The sequence below is a fragment of the Salmo salar genome, chromosome 01 (genome assembly GCF_965601325.2).
Source record: "Salmo salar chromosome 01, fSalSal1, whole genome shotgun sequence".
Lineage (NCBI taxonomy): Eukaryota > Metazoa > Chordata > Actinopteri > Salmoniformes > Salmonidae > Salmo > Salmo salar.
The window spans coordinates 5,806,914-5,826,695 of NC_138291.1; the positions used below are offsets into that span (position 1 = coordinate 5,806,914).

Below are 19,782 nucleotides of genomic sequence, written 5' to 3' on the forward strand. Positions count from 1 at the left end.
GTAGTTCTGCTGTTGACTGTATAGCCCTGCCAGATGATTGTAGTTCTGCTGTTGACTGTATAGCCCTGCCCTGCCAGATGATTGTAGTTCTGCTGTTGACTGTATAGCCCTGCCAGATGATTGTAGTTCTGCTGTTTACTGTATAGCCCTGCCCTGCCAGATGATTGTAGTTCTGCTGTTGACTGTATAGCCCTGCCAGATGATTGTAGTTCTGCTGTTTACTGTATAGCCCTGCCCTGCCAGATGATTGTAGTTCTGCTGTTGACTGTATAGCCCTGCCCTGCCAGATGATTGTAGTTCTGCTGTTTACTGTATAGCCCTGCCAGATGATTGTAGTTCTGCTGTTGACTGTATAGCCCTGCCAGATGATTGTAGTTCTGCTGTTGACTGTATAGCCCTGCCAGATGATTGTAGTTCTGCTGTTGACTGTATAGCCCTGCCAGATTATTGTAGTTCTGCTGTTGACTGTATAGCCCTGCCAGATGATTGTAGTTCTGCTGTTGACTGTATAGCCCTGCCCTGCCAGATGATTGTAGTTCTGCTGTTGACTGTATAGCCCTGCCAGATGATTGTAGTTCTGCTGTTGACTGTATAGCCCTGCCAGATTATTGTAGTTCTGCTGTTGACTGTATAGCCCTGCCCTGCCAGATGATTGTAGTTCTGCTGTTGACTGTATAGCCCTGCCAGATGATTGTAGGTCTGCTGTTGACTGTATAGCCCTGCCCTGCCAGATTATTGTAGTTCTGCTGTTGACTGTATGGCCCTGCCAGATGATTGTAGTTCTGCTGTTGACTGTATAGCCCTGCCAGATGATTGTAGTTCTGCTGTTGACTGTATAGCCCTGCACTACCAGATGATTGTAGTTCTGCTGTTGACTGTATGGCCCTGCCAGATGATTGTAGTTCTGCTGTTGACTGTATAGCCCTGCCAGATGATTGTAGTTCTGCTGTTGACTGTATAGCCCTGCCCTACCAGATCATTGTAGTTCTGCTGTTGACTGTATGGCCCTGCCAGATGATTGTAGTTCTGCTGTTGATTGTATAGCCCTGCCAGATTATTGTAGTTCTGCTGTTGACTGTATAGCCCTGCCCTGCCAGATGATTGTAGGTCTGCTGTTGACTGTATAGCCCTGCCCTGCCAGATGATTGTAGTTCTGCTGTTGACTGTATAGCCCTGCCAGATGTTTGTAGTTCTGCTGTTGACTGTATAGCCCTGCCAGATGATTGTAGTTCTGCTGTTGACTGTATAGCCCTGCCAGATGATTGTAGTTCTGCTGTTGACTGTATAACCCTGCCAGATGATTGTAGTTCTGCTGTTGACTGTATAGCCCTGCCCTACCAGATGATTGTAGTTCTGCTGTTGACTGTATGGCCCTGCCAGATGATTGTAGTTCTGCTGTTAATTGTATAGCCCTGCCAGATTATTGTAGTTCTGCTGTTGACTGTATAGCCCTGCCCTGCCAGATGATTGTAGTTCTGCTGTTTACTGTATAGCCCTGCCAGATGATTGTAGTTCTGCTGTTTACTGTATAGCCCTGCCCTGCCAGATGATTGTAGTTCTGCTGTTGACTGTATAGCCCTGCCAGATGATTGTATTTCTGCTGTTTACTGTATAGCCCTGCCCTGCCAGATTATTGTAGTTCTGCTGTTGACTGTATAGCCCTGCCAGATGATTGTAGTTCTGCTGTTGACTGTATAGCCCTGCCAGATGATTGTAGCTCTGCTGTTGACTGTATAGCCCTGCCAGATGATTGTAGCTCTGCTGTTGACTGTATAGCCCTGCCAGATGATTGTAGTTCTGCTGTTGACTGTATAGCCCTGCCAGATTATTGTAGTTCTGCTGTTGACTGTATAGCCCTGCCCTGCCAGATGATTGTAGTTCTGCTGTTGACTGTATAGCCCTGCCAGATGATTGTAGTTCTGCTGTTGACTGTATAGCCCTGCCAGATTATTGTAGTTCTGCTGTTGACTGTATAGCCCTGCCCTGCCAGATGATTGTAGTTCTGCTGTTGACTGTATAGCCCTGCCAGATGATTGTAGTTCTGCTGTTGACTGTATAGCCCTGCCAGATTATTGTAGTTCTGCTGTTGACTGTATAGCCCTGCCCTGCCAGATGATTGTAGTTCTGCTGTTGACTGTATAGCCCTGCCAGATGATTGTAGGTCTGCTGTTGACTGTATAGCCCTGCCCTGCCAGATGATTGTAGTTCTGCTGTTGACTGTATAGCCCTGCCAGATGATTGTAGTTCTGCTGTTGACTGTATAGCCCTGCAAGATTATTGTAGTTCTGCTGTTGACTGTATAGCCCTGCCAGATGATTGTAGTTCTGCTGTTGACTGTATAGCCCTGCCAGATGATTGTAGTTCTGCTGTTGACTGTATAGCCCTGCCAGATGATTGTAGTTCTGCTGTTGACTGTATAGCCCTGCCCTACCAGATGATTGTAGTTCTGCTGTTGACTGTATGGCCCTGCCAGATGATTGTAGTTCTGCTGTTGATTGTATAGCCCTGCCAGATTATTGTAGTTCTGCTGTTGACTGTATAGCCCTGCCCTGCCAGTTGATTGTAGTTCTGCTGTTTACTGTATAGCCCTGCCAGATGATTGTAGTTCTGCTGTTTACTGTATAGCCCTGCCCTGCCAGATGATTGTAGTTCTGCTGTTGACTGTATAGCCCTGCCAGATGATTGTAGTTCTGCTGTTTACTGTATAGCCCTGCCCTGCCAGATTATTGTAGTTCTGCTGTTGACTGTATAGCCCTGCCCTGCCAGATGATTGTAGTTCTGCTGTTTACTGTATAGCCCTGCCAGATGATTGTAGTTCTGCTGTTGACTGTATAGCCCTGCCAGATGATTGTAGTTCTGCTGTTGACTGTATAGCCCTGCCAGATGATTGTAGTTCTGCTGTTGACTGTATAGCCCTGCCAGATTATTGTAGTTCTGCTGTTGACTGTATAGCCCTGCCAGATGATTGTAGTTCTGCTGTTGACTGTATAGCCTTGCCCTGCCAGATGATTGCAGTTCTGCTGTTGACTGTATAGCCCTGCCAGATGATTGTAGTTCTGCTGTTGACTGTATAGCCCTGCCCTGCCAGATGATTGTAGTTCTGCTGTTGACTGTATAGCCCTGCCAGATGATTGTAGTTCTGCTGTTGACTGTATAGCCCTGCCCTACTAGATGATTGTAGTTCTGCTGTTTACTGTGTAGCCCTGCCCTGCCAGATGATTGTAGTTCTGCTGTTTACTGTATAGCCCTGCCAGATGATTGTAGTTCTGCTGTTTACTGTATAGCCCTGCCCTGCCAGATGTTTGTAGTTCTGCTGTTGACTGTATAGCCCTGCCAGATGATTGTAGTTCTGCTGTTTACTGTATAGCCCTGCCAGATTATTGTAGTTCTGCTGTTGACTGTATAGCCCTGCCCTGCCAGATGATTGTAGTTCTGCTGTTGACTGTATAGCCCTGCCAGATGATTGTAGTTCTGCTGTTGACTGTATAGCCCTGCCAGATGATTGTAGTTCTGCTGTTGACTGTATAGCCCTGCCAGATGATTGTAGGTCTGCTGTTGACTGTATAGCCCTGCCCTGCCAGATGATTGTAGTTCTGCTGTTGACTGTATAGCCCTGCCAGATGATTGTAGTTCTGCTGTTGACTGTATAGCCCTGCAAGATTATTGTAGTTCTGCTGTTGACTGTATAGCCCTGCCAGATGATTGTAGTTCTGCTGTTGACTGTATAGCCCTGCCAGATGATTGTAGTTCTGCTGTTGACTGTATAGCCCTGCCAGATGATTGTAGTTCTGCTGTTGACTGTATAGCCCTGCCCTACCAGATGATTGTAGTTCTGCTGTTGACTGTATGGCCCTGCCAGATGATTGTAGTTCTGCTGTTGATTGTATAGCCCTGCCAGATTATTGTAGTTCTGCTGTTGACTGTATAGCCCTGCCCTGCCAGTTGATTGTAGTTCTGCTGTTTACTGTATAGCCCTGCCAGATGATTGTAGTTCTGCTGTTTACTGTATAGCCCTGCCCTGCCAGATGATTGTAGTTCTGCTGTTGACTGTATAGCCCTGCCAGATGATTGTAGTTCTGCTGTTTACTGTATAGCCCTGCCCTGCCAGATTATTGTAGTTCTGCTGTTGACTGTATAGCCCTGCCCTGCCAGATGATTGTAGTTCTGCTGTTTACTGTATAGCCCTGCCAGATGATTGTAGTTCTGCTGTTGACTGTATAGCCCTGCCAGATGATTGTAGTTCTGCTGTTGACTGTATAGCCCTGCCAGATGATTGTAGTTCTGCTGTTGACTGTATAGCCCTGCCAGATTATTGTAGTTCTGCTGTTGACTGTATAGCCCTGCCAGATGATTGTAGTTCTGCTGTTGACTGTATAGCCTTGCCCTGCCAGATGATTGCAGTTCTGCTGTTGACTGTATAGCCCTGCCAGATGATTGTAGTTCTGCTGTTGACTGTATAGCCCTGCCCTGCCAGATGATTGTAGTTCTGCTGTTGACTGTATAGCCCTGCCAGATGATTGTAGTTCTGCTGTTGACTGTATAGCCCTGCCCTACTAGATGATTGTAGTTCTGCTGTTTACTGTGTAGCCCTGCCCTGCCAGATGATTGTAGTTCTGCTGTTTACTGTATAGCCCTGCCAGATGATTGTAGTTCTGCTGTTTACTGTATAGCCCTGCCCTGCCAGATGTTTGTAGTTCTGCTGTTGACTGTATAGCCCTGCCAGATGATTGTAGTTCTGCTGTTTACTGTATAGCCCTGCCAGATTATTGTAGTTCTGCTGTTGACTGTATAGCCCTGCCCTGCCAGATGATTGTAGTTCTGCTGTTGACTGTATAGCCCTGCCAGATGATTGTAGTTCTGCTGTTGACTGTATAGCCCTGCCAGATGATTGTAGTTCTGCTGTTGACTGTATAGCCCTGCCAGATGATTGTAGTTCTGCTGTTGACTGTATAGCCCTGCCAGATTATTGTAGTTCTGCTGTTGACTGTATAGCCCTGCCAGATGATTGTAGTTCTGCTGTTGACTGTATAGCCCTGCCCTGCCAGATGATTGTAGTTCTGCTGTTGACTGTATAGCCCTGCCAGATGATTGTAGTTCTGCTGTTGACTGTATAGCCCTGCCCTGCCAGATGATTGTAGTTCTGCTGTTGACTGTATAGCCCTGCCAGATGATTGTAGTTCTGCTGTTGACTGTATAGCCCCGCCCTACTAGATGATTGTAGTTCTGCTGTTTACTGTATAGCCCTGCCCTGCCAGATGATTGTAGTTCTGCTGTTTACTGTATAGCCCTGCCCTGCCAGATGATTGTAGTTCTGCTGTTTACTGTATAGCCCTGCCCTACTAGATGATTGTAGTTCTGCTGTTGACTGTATAGCCCTGCCAGATGATTGTAGTTCTGCTGTTGACTGTATAGCCCTGCCCTACTAGATGATTGTAGTTCTGCTGTTGACTGTATAGCCCTGCCCTACTAGATGATTGTAGTTCTGCTGTTTACTGTATAGCCCTGCCCTGCCAGATGATTGTAGTTCTGCTGTTGACTGTATAGCCCTGCCCTACAAGATGATTGTAGTTCTGCTGTTTACTGTATAGCCCTGCCCTACTAGATGATTGTAGTTCTGCTGTTTACTGTATAGCCCTGCCAGATGATTGTAGTTCTGCTGTTGACTGTATAGCCCTGCCCTACTAGATGATTGTAGTTCTGCTGTTTACTGTATAGCCCTGCCCTACTAGATGATTGTAGTTCTGCTGTTTACTGTATAGCCCTGCCCTACTAGATGATTGTAGTTCTGCTGTTTACTGTATAGCCCTGCCAGATGATTGTAGTTCTGCTGTTGACTGTATAGCCCTACTAGATGATTGTAGTTCTGCTGTTTACTGTATAGCCCTGCCCTACTAGATGATTGTAGTTCTGCTGTTTACTGTATAGCCCTGCCCTACTAGATGATTGTAGTTCTGCTGTTTACTGTATAGCCCTGCCCTACTAGATGATTGTAGTTCTGCTGTTGACTGTATAGCCCTGCCCTACTAGATGATTGTAGTTCTGCTGTTTACTGTATAGCCCTGCCCTACTAGATGATTGTAGTTCTGCTGTTGACTGTATAGCCCTGCCCTACTAGATGATTGTAGTTCTGCTGTTTACTGTATAGCCCTGCCCTACTAGATGATTGTAGTTCTGCTGTTTACTGTATAGCCCTGCCCTACTAGATGATTGTAGTTCTGCTGTTGACTGTATAGCCCTGCCAGATGATTGTAGTTCTGCTGTTTACTGTATAGCCCTGCCCTACTAGATGATTGTAGTTCTGCTGTTGACTGTATAGCCCTGCCAGATGATTGTAGTTCTGCTGTTGACTGTATAGCCCTGCCAGATGATTGTAGTTCTGCTGTTGACTGTATAGCCCTGCCAGATTATTGTAGTTCTGCTGTTGACTGTATAGCCCTGCCAGATGATTGTAGTTCTGCTGTTGACTGTATAGCCCTGCCAGATGATTGTAGTTCTGCTGTTGACTGTATAGCCCTGCCAGATGATTGTAGTTCTGCTGTTGACTGTATAGCCCTGCCAGATGATTGTAGTTCTGCTGTTGACTGTATAGCCCTGCCAGATTATTGTAGTTCTGCTGTTGACTGTATAGCCCTGAAAGATGATTGTAGTTCTGCTGTTGACTGTATAGCCCTGCCCTGCCAGATGATTGTAGTTCTGCTGTTGACTGTATAGCCCTGCCCTACTAGATGATTGTAGTTCTGCTGTTTACTGTATAGCCCTGCCCTACTAGATGATTGTAGTTCTGCTGTTTACTGTATAGCCCTGCCCTGCCAGATGATTGTAGTTCTGCTGTTTACTGTATAGCCCTGCCCTGCCAGATGATTGTAGTTCTGCTGTTGACTGTATAGCCCTGCCCTACTAGATGATTGTAGTTCTGCTGTTTACTGTATAGCCCTGCCCTACTAGATGATTGTAGTTCTGCTGTTTACTGTATAGCCCTGCCCTACTAGATGATTGTAGTTCTGCTGTTGACTGTATAGCCCTGCCCTACTAGATGATTGTAGTTCTGCTGTTTACTGTATAGCCCTGCCCTACTAGATGATTGTAGTTCTGCTGTTGACTGTATAGCCCTGCCCTACTAGATGATTGTAGTTCTGCTGTTTACTGTATAGCCCTGCCCTACTAGATGATTGTAGTTCTGCTGTTTACTGTATAGCCCTGCCCTACTAGATGATTGTAGTTCTGCTGTTGACTGTATAGCCCTGCCCTACTAGATGATTGTAGTTCTGCTGTTTACTGTATAGCCCTGCCCTACTAGATGATTGTAGTTCTGCTGTTGACTGTATAGCCCTGCCAGATGATTGTAGTTCTGCTGTTGACTGTATAGCCCTGCCAGATGATTGTAGTTCTGCTGTTTACTGTATAGCCCTACTAGATGATTGTAGTTCTGCTGTTTACTGTATAGCCCTGGCCTACTAGATGATTGTAGTTCTGCTGTTGACTGTATAGCCCTGCCCTGCCAGATGATTGTAGTTCTGCTGTTGACTGTATAGCCCTGCCCTACAAGATGATTGTAGTTCTGCTGTTTACTGTATAGCCCTGCCAGATGATTGTAGTTCTGCTGTTTACTGTATAGCCCTGCCCTACTAGATGATTGTAGTTCTGCTGTTGACTGTATAGCCCTGCCCTACTAGATGATTGTAGTTCTGCTGTTTACTGTATAGCCCTGGCCTACTAGATGATTGTAGTTCTGCTGTTGACTGTATAGCCCTGCCCTACTAGATGATTGTAGTTCTGCTGTTGACTGTATAGCCCTGCCCTGCCAGATGATTGTAGTTCTGCTGTTTACTGTATAGCCCTGCCCTACTAGATGATTGTAGTTCTGCTGTTGACTGTATAGCCCTGCCCTACAAGATGATTGTAGTTCTGCTGTTTACTGTATAGCCCTGCCCTACTAGATGATTGTAGTTCTGCTGTTGACTGTATAGCCCTGCCCTACTAGATGATTGTAGTTCTGCTGTTGACTGTATAGCCCTGCCCTACAAGATGATTGTAGTTCTGCTGTTTACTGTATAGCCCTGCCAGATGATTGTAGTTCTGCTGTTGACTGTATAGCCCTGCCAGATGATTGTAGTTCTGCTGTTGACTGTATAGCCCTGCCAGATGATTGTAGTTCTGCTGTTGACTGTATAGCCCTGCCCTGCCAGATGATTGTAGTTCTGCTGTTGACTGTATAGCCCTGCCCTACTAGATGATTGTAGTTCTGCTGTTTACTGTATAGCCCTGCCCTGCCAGATGATTGCAGTTCTGCTGTTGACTGTATAGCCCTGCCAGATGATTGTAGTTCTGCTGTTGACTGTATAGCCCTGCCCTGCCAGATGATTGTAGTTCTGCTGTTGACTGTATAGCCCTGCCAGATGATTGTAGTTCTGCTGTTGACTGTATAGCCCTGCCCTACTAGATGATTGTAGTTCTGCTGTTTACTGTGTAGCCCTGCCCTGCCAGATGATTGTAGTTCTGCTGTTTACTGTATAGCCCTGCCAGATGATTGTAGTTCTGCTGTTTACTGTATAGCCCTGCCCTGCCAGATGTTTGTAGTTCTGCTGTTGACTGTATAGCCCTGCCAGATGATTGTAGTTCTGCTGTTTACTGTATAGCCCTGCCAGATTATTGTAGTTCTGCTGTTGACTGTATAGCCCTGCCCTGCCAGATGATTGTAGTTCTGCTGTTGACTGTATAGCCCTGCCAGATGATTGTAGTTCTGCTGTTGACTGTATAGCCCTGCCAGATGATTGTAGTTCTGCTGTTGACTGTATAGCCCTGCCAGATGATTGTAGTTCTGCTGTTGACTGTATAGCCCTGCCAGATTATTGTAGTTCTGCTGTTGACTGTATAGCCCTGCCAGATGATTGTAGTTCTGCTGTTGACTGTATAGCCCTGCCCTGCCAGATGATTGTAGTTCTGCTGTTGACTGTATAGCCCTGCCAGATGATTGTAGTTCTGCTGTTGACTGTATAGCCCTGCCCTGCCAGATGATTGTAGTTCTGCTGTTGACTGTATAGCCCTGCCAGATGATTGTAGTTCTGCTGTTGACTGTATAGCCCCGCCCTACTAGATGATTGTAGTTCTGCTGTTTACTGTATAGCCCTGCCCTGCCAGATGATTGTAGTTCTGCTGTTTACTGTATAGCCCTGCCCTGCCAGATGATTGTAGTTCTGCTGTTTACTGTATAGCCCTGCCCTACTAGATGATTGTAGTTCTGCTGTTGACTGTATAGCCCTGCCAGATGATTGTAGTTCTGCTGTTGACTGTATAGCCCTGCCCTACTAGATGATTGTAGTTCTGCTGTTGACTGTATAGCCCTGCCCTACTAGATGATTGTAGTTCTGCTGTTTACTGTATAGCCCTGCCCTGCCAGATGATTGTAGTTCTGCTGTTGACTGTATAGCCCTGCCCTACAAGATGATTGTAGTTCTGCTGTTTACTGTATAGCCCTGCCCTACTAGATGATTGTAGTTCTGCTGTTTACTGTATAGCCCTGCCAGATGATTGTAGTTCTGCTGTTGACTGTATAGCCCTGCCCTACTAGATGATTGTAGTTCTGCTGTTTACTGTATAGCCCTGCCCTACTAGATGATTGTAGTTCTGCTGTTTACTGTATAGCCCTGCCCTACTAGATGATTGTAGTTCTGCTGTTTACTGTATAGCCCTGCCAGATGATTGTAGTTCTGCTGTTGACTGTATAGCCCTACTAGATGATTGTAGTTCTGCTGTTTACTGTATAGCCCTGCCCTACTAGATGATTGTAGTTCTGCTGTTTACTGTATAGCCCTGCCCTACTAGATGATTGTAGTTCTGCTGTTTACTGTATAGCCCTGCCCTACTAGATGATTGTAGTTCTGCTGTTGACTGTATAGCCCTGCCCTACTAGATGATTGTAGTTCTGCTGTTTACTGTATAGCCCTGCCCTACTAGATGATTGTAGTTCTGCTGTTGACTGTATAGCCCTGCCCTACTAGATGATTGTAGTTCTGCTGTTTACTGTATAGCCCTGCCCTACTAGATGATTGTAGTTCTGCTGTTTACTGTATAGCCCTGCCCTACTAGATGATTGTAGTTCTGCTGTTGACTGTATAGCCCTGCCAGATGATTGTAGTTCTGCTGTTTACTGTATAGCCCTGCCCTACTAGATGATTGTAGTTCTGCTGTTGACTGTATAGCCCTGCCAGATGATTGTAGTTCTGCTGTTGACTGTATAGCCCTGCCAGATGATTGTAGTTCTGCTGTTGACTGTATAGCCCTGCCAGATTATTGTAGTTCTGCTGTTGACTGTATAGCCCTGCCAGATGATTGTAGTTCTGCTGTTGACTGTATAGCCCTGCCAGATGATTGTAGTTCTGCTGTTGACTGTATAGCCCTGCCAGATGATTGTAGTTCTGCTGTTGACTGTATAGCCCTGCCAGATGATTGTAGTTCTGCTGTTGACTGTATAGCCCTGCCAGATTATTGTAGTTCTGCTGTTGACTGTATAGCCCTGAAAGATGATTGTAGTTCTGCTGTTGACTGTATAGCCCTGCCCTGCCAGATGATTGTAGTTCTGCTGTTGACTGTATAGCCCTGCCCTACTAGATGATTGTAGTTCTGCTGTTTACTGTATAGCCCTGCCCTACTAGATGATTGTAGTTCTGCTGTTTACTGTATAGCCCTGCCCTGCCAGATGATTGTAGTTCTGCTGTTTACTGTATAGCCCTGCCCTGCCAGATGATTGTAGTTCTGCTGTTGACTGTATAGCCCTGCCCTACTAGATGATTGTAGTTCTGCTGTTTACTGTATAGCCCTGCCCTACTAGATGATTGTAGTTCTGCTGTTTACTGTATAGCCCTGCCCTACTAGATGATTGTAGTTCTGCTGTTGACTGTATAGCCCTGCCCTACTAGATGATTGTAGTTCTGCTGTTTACTGTATAGCCCTGCCCTACTAGATGATTGTAGTTCTGCTGTTGACTGTATAGCCCTGCCCTACTAGATGATTGTAGTTCTGCTGTTTACTGTATAGCCCTGCCCTACTAGATGATTGTAGTTCTGCTGTTTACTGTATAGCCCTGCCCTACTAGATGATTGTAGTTCTGCTGTTGACTGTATAGCCCTGCCCTACTAGATGATTGTAGTTCTGCTGTTTACTGTATAGCCCTGCCCTACTAGATGATTGTAGTTCTGCTGTTGACTGTATAGCCCTGCCAGATGATTGTAGTTCTGCTGTTGACTGTATAGCCCTGCCAGATGATTGTAGTTCTGCTGTTTACTGTATAGCCCTACTAGATGATTGTAGTTCTGCTGTTTACTGTATAGCCCTGGCCTACTAGATGATTGTAGTTCTGCTGTTGACTGTATAGCCCTGCCCTGCCAGATGATTGTAGTTCTGCTGTTGACTGTATAGCCCTGCCCTACAAGATGATTGTAGTTCTGCTGTTTACTGTATAGCCCTGCCAGATGATTGTAGTTCTGCTGTTTACTGTATAGCCCTGCCCTACTAGATGATTGTAGTTCTGCTGTTGACTGTATAGCCCTGCCCTACTAGATGATTGTAGTTCTGCTGTTTACTGTATAGCCCTGGCCTACTAGATGATTGTAGTTCTGCTGTTGACTGTATAGCCCTGCCCTACTAGATGATTGTAGTTCTGCTGTTGACTGTATAGCCCTGCCCTGCCAGATGATTGTAGTTCTGCTGTTTACTGTATAGCCCTGCCCTACTAGATGATTGTAGTTCTGCTGTTGACTGTATAGCCCTGCCCTACAAGATGATTGTAGTTCTGCTGTTTACTGTATAGCCCTGCCCTACTAGATGATTGTAGTTCTGCTGTTGACTGTATAGCCCTGCCCTACTAGATGATTGTAGTTCTGCTGTTGACTGTATAGCCCTGCCCTACAAGATGATTGTAGTTCTGCTGTTTACTGTATAGCCCTGCCAGATGATTGTAGTTCTGCTGTTGACTGTATAGCCCTGCCAGATGATTGTAGTTCTGCTGTTGACTGTATAGCCCTGCCAGATGATTGTAGTTCTGCTGTTGACTGTATAGCCCTGCCCTGCCAGATGATTGTAGTTCTGCTGTTGACTGTATAGCCCTGCCCTACTAGATGATTGTAGTTCTGCTGTTTACTGTATAGCCCTGCCCTACTAGATGATTGTAGTTCTGCTGTTGACTGTATAGCCCTGCCCTGCCAGATGATTGTAGTTCTGCTGTTTACTGTATAGCCCTGCCCTACTAGATGATTGTAGTTCTGCTGTTGACTGTATAGCCCTGCCCTACTAGATGATTGTAGTTCTGCTGTTGACTGTATAGCCCTGCCCTACTAGATGATTGTAGTTCTGCTGTTTACTGTATAGCCCTGCCCTACTAGATGATTGTAGTTCTGCTGTTGACTGTATAGCCCTGCCCTACTAGATGATTGTAGTTCTGCTGTTTACTGTATAGCCCTGCCCTACTAGATGATTGTAGTTCTGCTGTTTACTGTATAGCCCTGCCCTACTAGATGATTGTAGTTCTGCTGTTTACTGTATAGCCCTGCCCTACTAGATGATTGTAGTTCTGCTGTTTACTGTATAGCCCTGCCCTACTAGATGATTGTAGTTCTGCTGTTTACTGTATAGCCCTGCCCTACTAGATGATTGTAGTTCTGCTGTTTACTGTATAGCCCTGCCCTACTAGATGATTGTAGTTCTGCTGTTGACTGTATAGCCCTGCCCTACTAGATGATTGTAGTTCTGCTGTTGACTGTATAGCCCTGCCAGATGATTGTAGTTCTGCTGTTGACTGTATAGCCCTACTAGATGATTGTAGTTCTGCTGTTTACTGTATAGCCCTGCCCTACTAGATGATTGTAGTTCTGCTGTTGACTGTATAGCCCTGCCCTACTAGATGATTGTAGTTCTGCTGTTGACTGTATAGCCCTGCCCTACTAGATGATTGTAGTTCTGCTGTTGACTGTATAGCCCTGCCAGATGATTGTAGTTCTGCTGTTTACTGTATAGCCCTGCCCTACTAGATGATTGTAGTTCTGCTGTTTACTGTATAGCCCTGCCCTACTAGATGATTGTAGTTCTGCTGTTGACTGTATAGCCCTGCCAGATGATTGTAGTTCTGCTGTTTACTGTATAGCCCTGCCCTACTAGATGATTGTAGTTCTGCTGTTTACTGTATAGCCCTGCCAGATGATTGTAGTTCTGCTGTTGACTGTATAGCCCTGCCAGATGATTGTAGTTCTGCTGTTGACTGTATAGCCCTGCCCTACTAGATGATTGTAGTTCTGCTGTTTACTGTATAGCCCTGCCCTACTAGATGATTGTAGTTCTGCTGTTGACTGTATAGCCCTACTAGATGATTGTAGTTCTGCTGTTTACTGTATAGCCCTGCCAGATGATTGTAGTTCTGCTGTTTACTGTATAGCCCTGCCAGATGATTGTAGTTCTGCTGTTGACTGTATAGCCCTGCCAGATGATTGTAGTTCTGCTGTTGACTGTATAGCCCTGCCCTACTAGATGATTGTAGTTCTGCTGTTTACTGTATAGCCCTGCCCTACTAGATGATTGTAGTTCTGCTGTTGACTGTATAGCCCTGCCCTACTAGATGATTGTAGTTCTGCTGTTGACTGTATAGCCCTGCCCTACTAGATGATTGTAGTTCTGCTGTTGACTGTATAGCCCTGCCCTACTAGATGATTGTAGTTCTGCTGTTTACTGTATAGCCCTGCCCTACTAGATGATTGTAGTTCTGCTGTTTACTGTATAGCCCTGCCCTACTAGATGATTGTAGTTCTGCTGTTGACTGTATAGCCCTGCCCTACTAGATGATTGTAGTTCTGCTGTTGACTGTATAGCCCTACTAGATGATTGTAGTTCTGCTGTTTACTGTATAGCCCTGCCAGATGATTGTAGTTCTGCTGTTGACTGTATAGCCCTACTAGATGATTGTAGTTCTGCTGTTTACTGTATAGCCCTGCCCTACTAGATGATTGTAGTTCTGCTGTTGACTGTATAGCCCTACTAGATGATTGTAGTTCTGCTGTTTACTGTATAGCCCTGCCCTACTAGATGATTGTAGTTCTGCTGTTGACTGTATAGCCCTGCCAGATGATTGTAGTTCTGCTGTTGACTGTATAGCCCTGCCAGATGATTGTAGTTCTGCTGTTTACTGTATAGCCCTGCCAGATGATTGTAGTTCTGCTGTTGACTGTATAGCCCTGCCCTGCCAGATGATTGTAGTTCTGCTGTTGACTGTATAGCCCTGCCAGATGATTGTAGTTCTGCTGTTTACTGTATAGCCCTGCCAGATGATTGTAGTTCTGCTGTTGACTGTATAGCCCTGCCAGATGATTGTAGTTCTGCTGTTGACTGTATAGCCCTGCCCTACTAGATGATTGTAGTTCTGCTGTTTACTGTATAGCCCTGCCCTACTAGATGATTGTAGTTCTGCTGTTTACTGTATAGCCCTGCCAGATGATTGTAGTTCTGCTGTTGACTGTATAGCCCTGCCCTACTAGATGATTGTAGTTCTGCTGTCTTCCTTTTTCTTTCACCCTGTGTATTATTCTTCTTTATTAACCCATCTCTTCCCTATGAGCACAAGACATTGAAAAGACATTGAAAATACATATTTTTGGTTGTGCTTGCTGGGTTGCTTTATAAAGAAATATAAACAATTTGGACTAGGGTGATGAAAAGGGCTTTAAGAATGCATTTGATGTATTGATTTATTGACTGATTGATTAATTAACTGATTAATTGATTGACTGATTAACTGATTGATTGACTGATTAACTGATTGATTGACTGATTGATTCATTGATTGACTGATTAACTGATTGATTGACTAACTGATTGATTGATTGACTGATTAACTGATTGATTAACTGATTGATTAATTGATTGACTGATTGACTGATTGATTGATTGATTAACCAATTAACTGATTGATTTACTAATTGATTGACTGATTGATTAACTGATTGATTGATTAATTGACTTATTGATTGATTGACTGATTGATTGATTTGATTGCTTGCTTGCTTGCTAGCTTGATTAATTGAATAATTGCTAAATGTATATGATTACCTTGTCCCCTGCCAGGACCTTGAAGGAGGCCATGACCTGGTCAGCGGTGTCAGTATCGGCCGTCTCTCGGGACATGAAGTCAATAAAGGCCTGGAACGTGACCACGCCCACCCGGTTGGGATCCACGATGCTCATGATGCGAGAGAACTCCGCTTCACCCTATTGGACAGGAACCATAAACACTATCACCAAGGAGACCATCACCAGAGCAACAAGCAAACACACTGCAAGCATCACATCACATACTGCAGTTAGCAGATGGAGCTTTCACATAAAGGAGATATATAGACTGTGTTCCAAATGGCATACCAGTCCCTATAATATAGTGGACTACTTTTAACCAGGTCCCAGGCTATGACAGTAAACAAACTATAATTGTTATACTGTAAATGAGAGACGAGACATATTTTCTCGTTAGCGATCAATCTGATCGTGATCGGTGGACCGTATTGTTGCCAAATGAATGTAGACTGATCTTGAAGAGACAAGGGAACAGTTGTTACCTTTTCACAAATGACTACAAGGCAGACAGATACATATTGATACATTCATAGGTTCAAAGGCACACATAGGAGGGTACTTGACAGAGGGCGGGATGGAAAGGGTGGTTTGGCGTTACCATGTTGTAACCGAGGGAGATAAGGCAGGTTTTGAAGTCTTCCGCTTCCATCATCCCTGTTTTCTTCTACACGTACCAGCCAGGGACAAACAGTACGAGGGAGGAACAGATTGAAAGGTGGAAGAGGAAATATTGGGGGGGGGGGGTGGAATAAAGTAGGGGAGGGATGTCACAGGTATCCAGGTGGACATTATGAGGGGGATGGATAGAAGAAGAAGAAGAATTGAGGTAGAAGGGACATAGAGGGGGGTACAGGGAATACATTGAGGTAGAGGGGGCATAGAGGGGGGGTACAGGGAATACATTGAGGTAGAGGGGGCATAGAGGGGGGGTACAGGGAATACATTGAGGTAGAGGGGGCATAGAGGGGGGTACATGGAATACATTGAGGTAGAAGGGGCATAGAGGGGGGTACAGGGAATACATTGAGGTAGAGGGGGCATAGAGGTGGGTACAGGGAATACATTGAGGTATAAGGGGCATAGAGGGGGGTACAGGGAATACATTGAGGTAGAGGGGAGTACAGGGAATAAATTGAGGTAGAGGGGGCATAGAGGGGGGGTACAGGGAATACATTGAGGTAGAAGGGACATAGAGGGGGGTACAGGGAATAAATTGAGGTAGAAGGGGCATCGAGGTGGGTACAGGGAATACATTGAGATAGAAGGGGGGATAGCGGTGGGTACAGGGAATACATTGAGGTAGAGGGGGTTAGAAGAGGGTACAGAGAATACATTGAGGTAGAGGGGGGTAGAGGGGAGTACAGGGAATAAATTGAGGTAGAGGGGGGGGTAGAGGGGGGTACAGGGAATACATTGAGGTAGAAGTGGCATAGAGGGGGGTACAGGGAATAAATTGAGGTAGAAGGGGCATCGAGGTGGGTACAGGGAATACATTGAGATAGAAGGGGGGATAGCGGTGGGTACAGAGAATACATTGAGGTAGAGGGGGGTAGAGGGGAGTACAGGGAATAAATTGAGGTAGAGGGGGGGGGTAGAGGGGGGTACAGGGAATACATTGAGGTAGAAATGGGATAGAAGTGGGTACAGGGAATAAAGTGACATACAGGAGCGATAGAAGGGAATAAAAGGTACAAAAGAAAGAGAACAAAACGACATCGTTAACCTCAGTGTGGAGCTGTGTTCAGTACCTGTGCATCGTTGGCGATATCGAAGCCCAGACTGATCAGGCAGGCCTTGAACTCCTCAGCCCCCAGAGTGCCCGAGTGGTCCTGGGGTGTCAGGTGTGAAGAGCCAGGTAGGAGCCCAGGCCAGGTGTGAAGAGCCAGGTATTGTGGAGGTGTGCCAGGCATCAGGTGGAGCAGGTTGAAGCCACAGTTCATGCAGCACAGCACACGTGGAACAAGTGTGTCAGAGGGGTGTCAGAGGGGTGTCAGTGGGTTGTCAGAGGGTTGTCAGTGAAGGGGTTGGGTGAAGTAGACAGGAGGGGTAGGGTGGATAGGAGAGGGTAGGGTGTGTCATGCAGAAAGAGAGAGGGTGTGGAGTTAGGGGTGGATGGATGATAAGGGGTTAGGGGTGGATGGATGATAAGGGGTTGGATATAGGGGTGGATGGATGATAAAGGGTTGGATATAGGGGTGGATGGATGATAAGGGGTTGATATAGGGGTGGATGGTTGATAAGGGGTTGGATATAGGGGTTAGGGGTGGATGGATGATAAGGGGTTAGGGGTGGATGGATGATAAGGGGTTGGATATAGGGGTGGATGGTTGATAAGGGGTTGGATATAGGGGTGGATGGATGATAAAGGGTTGGATATAGGGGTGGATGGATGATAAGGGGTTGGATATAGGGGTGGATGGTTGATAAGGGGTTGGATATAGGGGTGGATGGATGATATGGGGTTAGGGGTGGATGGATGATAAGGGGTTAGGGGTGGATGGATGATAAGGGGTTGGATATAGGGGTGGATGGATGATAAGGGGTTGGATATAGGGGTTAGAGGTGGATGGATGATAAGGGGTTAGGGGTGGATGGATGATAAGGGGTTGGATATAGGGGTGGATGGTTGATAAGGGGTTGGATATAGGGGTGGATGGATGATATGGGGTTGGATATAGGGGTGGATGGATGATAAGGGGTTGGATATAGGGGTGGATGGATGATAAGGGGTTGGATATAGGGGTGGATGGATGATAACGGGTTGGATATAGGGGTGGATGGATGATAAGGGGTTAGGGGTGGATGGATGATAAGGGGTTAGGGGTGGATGGATGATAAGGGGTTGGATATAGGGGTGGATGGATGATAAGCGGTTGATATAGGGGTGGATGGATGATAAGGGGTTGATATAGGGGTGGATGGATGATAAGGGGTTGGATATAGGGGTGGATGGATGATAAGGGGTTGGATATAGGGGTGGATGGTTGATAAGGGGTTGGATATAGGGGTGGATGGATGATAAGGGGTTTGATATAGGGGTGGATGGATGATAAGGGGTTAGGGGTGGATGGATGATAAGGGGTTGGATATAGGGGTGGATGGATGATAAGCGGTTGATATAGGGGTGGATGGATGATAAGGGGTTGATATAGGGGTGGATGGATGATAAGGGGTTGGATATAGGGGTGGATGGATGATAAGGGGTTGGATATAGGGGGAGATGGATGATAAGGGGTTAGGGGTGGATGGATGATAAGGGGTTGGATATAGGGGTGGATGGATGATAAAGGGTTGGATATAGGTTTGGATGGATGATAAGGGGTTGGATATAGGGGTGGATGGATGATATGGGGTTGGATATAGGGGTGGATGGATGATAAGGGGTTTGATATAGGGGGGATGGATGATAAGGGGTTAGGGGTGGATGGATGATAAGGGGTTGGATATAGGGGTGGATGGATGATAAGGGGTTGGATATAGGGGTGGATGGATGATAAGGGGTTGATATAGGGGTGGATGGATGATAAGGGGTTAGGGGTGGATGGATGATATGGGGTTGGATATAGGGGTGGATGGATGATAAGGGGTTGATATAGGGGTGGATGGATGATAAGGGGTTAGGGGTGGATGGATGATAAGGGGTTGGATATAGGGGTGGATGGATGATAAGGGGTTGGATATAGGGGTGGATGGATGATATGGGGTTAGGGGTGGATGGATGATATGGGGTTGGATATAGGGGTGGATGGATGATATGGGGTTGGATATAGGGGTGGATGGATGATATGGGGTTGGATATAGGGGTGGATGGATGATATGGGGTTGGATATAGGGGTGGATGGATGATAAGGGGTTGATATAGGGGTGGATGGATGATAAGGGGTTAGGGGTGGATGGATGATAAGGGGTTGGATATAGGGGTGGATGGATGATAAGGGGTTGGATATAGGGGTGGATGGATGATATGGGGTTAGGGGTGGATGGATGATATGGGGTTGGATATAGGGGTGGATGGATGATATGGGGTTGGATATAGGGGTGGATGGATGATATGGGGTTGGATATAGGGGTGGATGGATGATAAGGGGTTGGATATAGGGGTGGATGGATGATAAGGGGTTGGATATAGGGGTGGATGGATGATAAGGGGTTGGATATAGGGGTGGATGGATGATAAGGGGTTGGATATAGGGGTGGATGGATGATAAGGGGTTGGATATGGGGTGGATGGATGATAAGGAGTTGGATATAGGGGTGGATGGATGATAAGGGGTTGGATATAGGGGTGGATGGATGATAAGGGGTTGGATATAGGAGTGGATGGATGATAAGGAGTTGGATATAGGGGTGGATGGATGATATGGGGTTGGATATAGGGGTGGATGGATGATATGGGGTTGGATATAGGGGTGGATGGATGATATGGGGTTGGATATAGGGGTGGATGGATGATAAGGAGTTGGATATAGGGGTGGATGGATGATATGGGGTTGGATATAGGGGTGGATGGATGATATGGGGTTGGGACCATGCACAAGAAGAGACAGAGAACACAACACACGTTAGGGCCTTACAGTGAGGTGCTGAGGCTGTGACACACTGCTGTGTTTGGTCCAGTGACAGAATATTCAATCAGAGGTGTTCGGGAACAATGTGGCAGGCAAACTTTACAGT

The 19,782-nt window shown here is 46.0% G+C and overlaps 1 protein-coding gene across 3 annotated transcripts in view; it reads right to left on the bottom strand.

Annotated features, from left to right (window-relative positions):
* The window catches only part of actn1 (actinin, alpha 1), a 161,969-nt gene that overhangs the window by 18,899 nt on the left and 123,288 nt on the right, over positions 1-19,782 (bottom strand). Inside the window, exons 20-22 of one of the 3 annotated variants that reach the window (XM_014192931.3) lie at positions 16,857-16,937; positions 15,707-15,772; positions 15,088-15,246 (exon numbers count right to left, since the gene is read on the bottom strand). In XM_014192931.3, coding sequence (XP_014048406.1) covers positions 15,088-15,246; positions 15,707-15,772; positions 16,857-16,937 — 306 coding nt within the window. The remainder of the gene's footprint in view (positions 1-15,087; positions 15,247-15,706; positions 15,773-16,856; positions 16,938-19,782) is intronic. The other 2 variants (XM_014192851.3, XM_014192775.3) reach the window with 2 other exon arrangements.